This window comes from Toxotes jaculatrix, chromosome 1 (genome assembly GCF_017976425.1).
Source record: "Toxotes jaculatrix isolate fToxJac2 chromosome 1, fToxJac2.pri, whole genome shotgun sequence".
Classification (NCBI taxonomy): Eukaryota; Metazoa; Chordata; class Actinopteri; family Toxotidae; genus Toxotes; species Toxotes jaculatrix.
Window position 1 is genome coordinate 18115316 of NC_054394.1, and position 6306 is coordinate 18121621.

Below are 6306 nucleotides of genomic sequence, written 5' to 3' on the forward strand. Positions count from 1 at the left end.
TATTGAAAAGTAACTAATCAACAAATATCAGGCATTACTACAGGAAAGGTGCAGTAATCACATATTGTGCTTAACTGTAAAACCCAGTAATAATAGTATAAAACTAGAACAATATTTTTGTTCTTCTTAAAATAATTGCGATTCCCATTGATCAGTCTGTGTTCTCATTTACACTGGCATATATAGAGTACAGAATCTACCTTAATTGCCAGCACCTCATGGGTTTATTGTTGGACTCACACATTCTGATTTTCATTTAACTCTTCTGTGTGTGTACTATATAATGAAATATTTTTTTTGTTATATTTGAATAATATTTTAACAAATAATTGTTCATCCATGAAAAAATATGCCTATTAATTCTTAAATTTTTGTCTGTGTTTGAAAAAATTCCAGCTTTAACTCCTCCAAAACCTTCAAACCTCCTGAACATGCCTGGTGCCAGTGTTCCCTCACCTAGCCTCCCTACATCCGGATTGCCCAACAAGCCTCCCTCCTCATCGTCTCTTGCCGCATCCAGCCCAGCCCAGACCAACACATCTGCTTCCCACTCAAGCCCCACCTCCACATCCAACTCCAGTTCCTCAACTACCCAGTCTGGCTCCCGGCCTGAACCCCCCAAAGAACGTGATGCCGAGAGGGTAAGAGAGAAGGAGAAGCCCAAGGAAAAGGTAGAGAAGCCCCCAACCCCATCATCAACTGGAAGCACCCCTGCTCCTTCCACTTCTGCTGCCAGTGCCAAGAAGGAGAAACCAGACACAGCTGTACCTGCCACCTCTATGCCCACACCTGGCATGGAGTATGTGGTAGACCCTGCCCAGCTTCAGGCACTGCAGGCTGCTTTGGCATCTGATCCTACAGCTCTCCTCACAAACCAGTTCCTGCCCTACTTCATGCCTGGCTTTTCCCCGTATTACACCCCACAGATCCCTGGAGCTCTCCAGGGGGGCTACCTGCAACCAATGTATGGTATGGAAAGTCTCTTCCCTTACAACCCAGCATTGTCACAAGCACTGATGGGCCTGTCTCCAGGGTCCCTGCTGCAGCATTACCAGCAATATCAGCAGAGCTTGCAGGAGGCACTTCAGCAGCAGCAGCGGCAGCTTCAGCAGATCCAGCAACCCAAGGCGAGCCAAACTCCAGTTCCCTCTCAATCCTTGGGGGATCGTAAAGAATCTGCCAAAGATCCAGTGAAAACAGAGGAGCAAAAGGGCAACCCCCATAGTGAACCCCCCACTTCCTCCTCCTCTTCCTCCTCCTCCTCCTCGTCTCATAATAAAGTTCCCTCTGAGCAGAACGAGATGGATGGCAAAGCTGGTGACACCCATCTAGACCAGTACATCGTCCCCAAGGTGCAGTATAAACTGGCATGCCGCAAATGTCAAGCAGTTTTCACCAAGGAAGAAGCGGCTATTACCCACCTTAAATCTAACTGTTTTTTCGGTCAGTCTGTGGCAAATCTGCAAGAGATGTTGCTGCGTGTCCCCGGTGGCGTAGGTGCAGGGGCTGGAAGTCTCTATGACTGCCTGGCTTGTGACACTACGTTGGATGGGGAGAAAGCACTCAGTCAACACCTGGAATCGGCATTGCACAAACACAGAACAATCAAGCGATCAGCCAGAAATGCCAAAGAGCACGCTACTAGTTTATTACCTCACTCTTCAGCCTGCTTCCCCAATCCTAACACCGCATCTACCTCGCAGTCTGCCACTCATCCCATCAGCAGCCCCCCTCCCCCGCCAACAACATCAGCCACCATGCCATCCTCTGCTGCCTCCTCTTCCTTGTGCTCCTCCTCTTCTACCCCACTCAACACCACAGCTGCCAGCAAACCCTGGCCCCAGGCCCCTTTCTCCAGAGCTTTAGCTGGGAAGCCCAATGCCAGTCCCTCCTCTTCTTCCTCCTCTTTTCCTCCAGTGTCCTCACCTTCAACGGTTACCTCAAGTTCATTGAGCACCTCAGGAGTTCAGACCTCGATACCAACAGACGTCTTTACCGACGAGTCTGACTCTGACAGCAGTCAGAAGTCAGCAGACAGGCTGGGCAGGACGGCGGAGGAGCCGCAACAGCCTGGCTTTGTCAAAGACAGTAGTAGTTGTAGTAGTAATCTTGCTAGTGTAGGAACAGACTCCATCAGATTGTAAAAGAGCTTTCAGTGATGGACAATATTTAAAAAACACTAAAAAAAAAGACAAAAAAAATCACAAATGGAAAAAACATAAAAAGCAGCAATGTTAAAAATACATTAAAAGTATACAAACCAATTTCAGAAAAAGATGTGTAAAGACTAACTGCAATTCCAAAGCTTGTAACCAAAAATTTAAATGTTAGTGGATTGTTTTCCCATATCAACATGCTGGTTTTCATTTTGTTTTTTTTGTTTTTGTTTTTGTTTTTGTTTTTGTTTTACTCAGCTGAAATACATGCATACTAATATATGAGAATAGAAGAGATCGCTGCAGTTATGTTTTGGGTAATGGTAGAGAAATGCTGTACTGTATGGCAATGGACTGCCTCAAAGTTGACAAATGGCCCAAGAACCCCTTTGAAGAAACACGAGTCAACAAGCTGTCCCTTTGTTTTGTAATAATTTCTACTTAATAGCACAGTCACAAAAAGCCAGTATGTACTGTATGGGAGAATAGTCTATCAGTTTTCTTGCTATTTAAGCATTCAGATACCAATGGCTTGCAAAACTAAAAGAATAATGTAATGTCTATTTTATTCTCAGGTCAACAGCTCACAGATGTTTTTCTGTTACAGAAATCCATGTTTTACAATTTTTGTTTCCAACAGGAGATGAGCATTTTTTTCTTCTTTCAGAACTTGATTTAATACTAGAAAGTTTTAAGTTGAATGAAATTTTAATAAGGCATTGTTTCTGGGCATTCAAAAAGGGTAAACGATTTGCTGATTTTGACATTAGAAATCCTTTCAAAAGGGGGGAAAACAAGCAATCCCATTATACCCAGACAAGGAGAGCATTGCAGACATAATAACGGGCGATAAAAAGAGTTTTGATTAAAAAAAAGAAAAAAAAAACAACCTTCTGTATTTATGATAGATATGAACATTTTTGGTGTTAAGTAGATTGTTGCATTGGAAATGAATTTAAACAGTATGGTAGGTTGAAAAAAACTTTGTGTACATTTAGCTTTTGTATTGTCCAACTTTAAGACGCTTCATTTGATGTTGTCTTGGTCATTCCGATAGACTAGATTTATGGACAGGTAATTTATCTAAACTTTATTTCTGTCTTATTCTCAACTTCTTGGGAAACATTCACCCAAATGCCCCTCCTGACAAGGAAGGATCCTCTTTTAGAATTATTTAAATTTTATGGTATGGTTGCTATTGCGCTAACCAAGACAAAAAAGATCCTGGGTGAAATATTGAAAGTTTTATTTTATTTAATTTTGTGTTACCTTTGTGCACTTATCACTGTCTGACTTCTATTTCTCACTCTACTTGTTCCTCTCTTCGCACTTATTTTTCTCTGCTCTCCTGTGTTTGTAGATATGTACACTACAAAGCAGGTCTTTTGTTCTTCATGTAGTGTGGCTACAGTCTTTATTTTCATTTTGACATTTTTGTTGTCATAAATGAAAATGAAAAAAAGAATACTAATAATAATTCTCACGCTTTAAGACAAAAAGAAAATCCAAAGACTAAACACTTTCACCATTGGTGCATAAAGATGAGAAAAGAGGCTTCTTTATACTTGAGAATTTGTTGCTGTTTTTAGAGGAAAGAAAACAAAGTTTTAAAAGATAAAGGAGTACGCATCAGAGTTGCCGTCTTTGCTTCTTTGCAAGCAAACAGGTAGCTTTTTTACGTAAATACCAAAAACCAAAAAGGGCCCTTGTCCTTGCATTGTGGAGTAGCACCGTTACAGAGCCATTGCAGTTTGTAAGATAGAGGTTATTAATCTTTGTTTGACTTTTTTGTCACATTCAAATGTCCATTTTTTTAAAGAAAATGTATAAGGTCTGGTCTTCAAGGACATACGTTTTGCTGCTAATGTAGAATTTTGAAAGAAAAAAAGAGTACCTAGATGCATGCTCATTTTGCTTTTGGCTAAGCTTTAACTAAAACAAACAATAAACCAATTTCTTGCCTCTGCAACACCTTTTTTTTTCTTGTTGCAAAAACGGAACTTTGAAGACTGTGAATATATGTTCCAAAGGACATTTTGCCGATTTTCTTTTTGAACAGACCAATGTTTAAAGCCAATGATCTATAACGTTTGTAAAGAACAGTGCATTCCAAATATCACAATGGATTTTTCTTAAGCAAGGACTGATCCTCTTTCATTTAATTGCTTTTAATTGTCACAATCTATTTTTTTTTTCTTCTCATTTTTAAAGTGACTGTAAACTGTTGTGTAAATTTTTGCATCATTGGTTGCTGAACAAAGTGACCTCCATATGTCATTTTGTGCTGGCATGGAACATTGCTGAAAATCCCTCCATCCAGTCAAGGTTGTTGCTCACTTGTTAAGCAAGTAATAGTGGTTACCAAAAAATGTATATAATACATCTGGTACTGATGCGTCTCATAGGTTTAGTAACATTTATGCCAGTCAACATACAACTAGTCTCAGAGGGAAATGATGGCTGTTTTGCTGAGTTGTCGTTGCCCCCCTTCCTGGGAAATCCACCAGTGACTTGTCCCGTGGGTCTGCAGGGTGCCACTTCCACACATAGCTTACAGGTTTTTAAAAGGGACATCTTCATTCCAAAGCATTATTTCTGGAAAAAAGTAGGAGGTTTTTTGAAGATGTCCCTTGGTTTCAAATAGTTAGGATGCTTTCATGTCCAAAGAAGTCACTCACTTCATTTTATTGCAATGGAAATGGATGTGCATACGTATCCCCTCCCTCCCACTGATGATCTGATGAACTAAAATTTTTATTTTTTAAACCAAAACCCAGACATATTTAAATTTGTGAAGAACTACTTTTGGTCACTATTGTATAGCCAATATATTCGCCCTGATGAAAACAAGGCACAATCTCAGAAGTGTGTTTAAAGTGCTACGTCTTGCAGAGCAATGTGATTTGGTGTTAATACTACAGCATGCTGTTGAAAGTCAATAGATTTGGTCTGCAAGCCTGCTAATTCTCTAAAGTCCAGTTCCCTGAAATACTGTTCATATGTACTTTCTTATTTTGGAAAAATCTTAAGTTGTACAGTTTTTCTCAAATATGTTTGCTTTATTTTAATTTTCAGATAATGTCAGACATGTATTGTTATTTTCTATTTGTATTTGTGTTTTAGTTTCTGTATATTACTTTTTATCATAAATTAACACTAGCTTTAATTTGAATTGCTGAAATTAAGAAACAAAAACAAAAATATGACCTGGCCACTTTATGGTGTGATAATGTTCTTTATATTCATTGTCTCAATGATACTGTTTGCTCTCTTATTTCCAAAGTGTAATCTTTTGGGCTCTTTTGTGGAGGACAAATTTGAGGTCTCTACATTAGATTCAGCCAGCATGGACTGTGTGTGAGTTTGTATGTTTGTGTGTGTGTGTGTGTGTTTCATAAGAGCCAGCATCAATTCAATTTTTTCTTTTTTGCCTTTTCTTTTTTTTTATATGTTACACACCAAAACAAACTGAACCACAAAGCTGGATTATAAATAACTGAAATTTAGAAAATCAAATTTTAACGCTAATGATCAGAAATGAGGATGATGATACCGAAGCACTGAGCAGTTTTTACTTTGATTGAGTATCTGAATGTGGCCAAAGCTTTATGCAGTTGAAACAAAAAGGAGAAAAAAAATTACAAGTTGTGCCCCAGATAACTGTATATTTTATTGTGGCACAAAACGTTATTGTGGATAATTGGTTCCACTAACTTACATTGGGATACTTGATTTTAATGGACATTGACAAAGAGAGAGAGATAAAGACAAGGTTTTGCTGTAGAGGTCATCTTTTGCCCACTGTGAAAACGAACGTGTACCTGTATACAGATATAGATATATTTAAAACAAGACATCAACTTTTTTTTGTTTTTGAGATGAAGAAGGAATGAAAAGAAAAAAAAAGGACTCTGGGAAGCTTTGGAGATCTCATTAGGAGGACATGAGAGGCTGTGGGCACACCAAAACTGGGCATGGGAGCCGAAGGCAGGCTCAAAACAGCTTTAAAACCACCTCCTTATTTGATTACTGACAACTGTAATGGGAATGGACTCTGGAACCAATGGACATGTTTGACACAGAGAGGAAAGTCCTTAGATGAAACTGAACTTAAGTGGCTCCAGCTGCCTCTTTCTTCTTTCTGTCTGTC

At 39.2% G+C, this 6306-nt stretch overlaps 1 protein-coding gene across 1 annotated transcript in view; it reads left to right on the plus strand.

Moving 5' to 3' along the window:
• Window positions 1-6046, plus strand: part of zfhx3 (zinc finger homeobox 3) — a 140993-nt gene extending 134947 nt beyond the window's left edge. Inside the window, exon 11 of the mRNA XM_041042028.1 lies at window positions 397-6046. Within this exon, the coding sequence (XP_040897962.1) occupies window positions 397-2144 (1748 nt within the window). The 3' untranslated portion in view covers window positions 2145-6046. The remainder of the gene's footprint in view (window positions 1-396) is intronic.
• The last annotated feature ends 260 nt before the right edge of the window (window positions 6047-6306 follow it).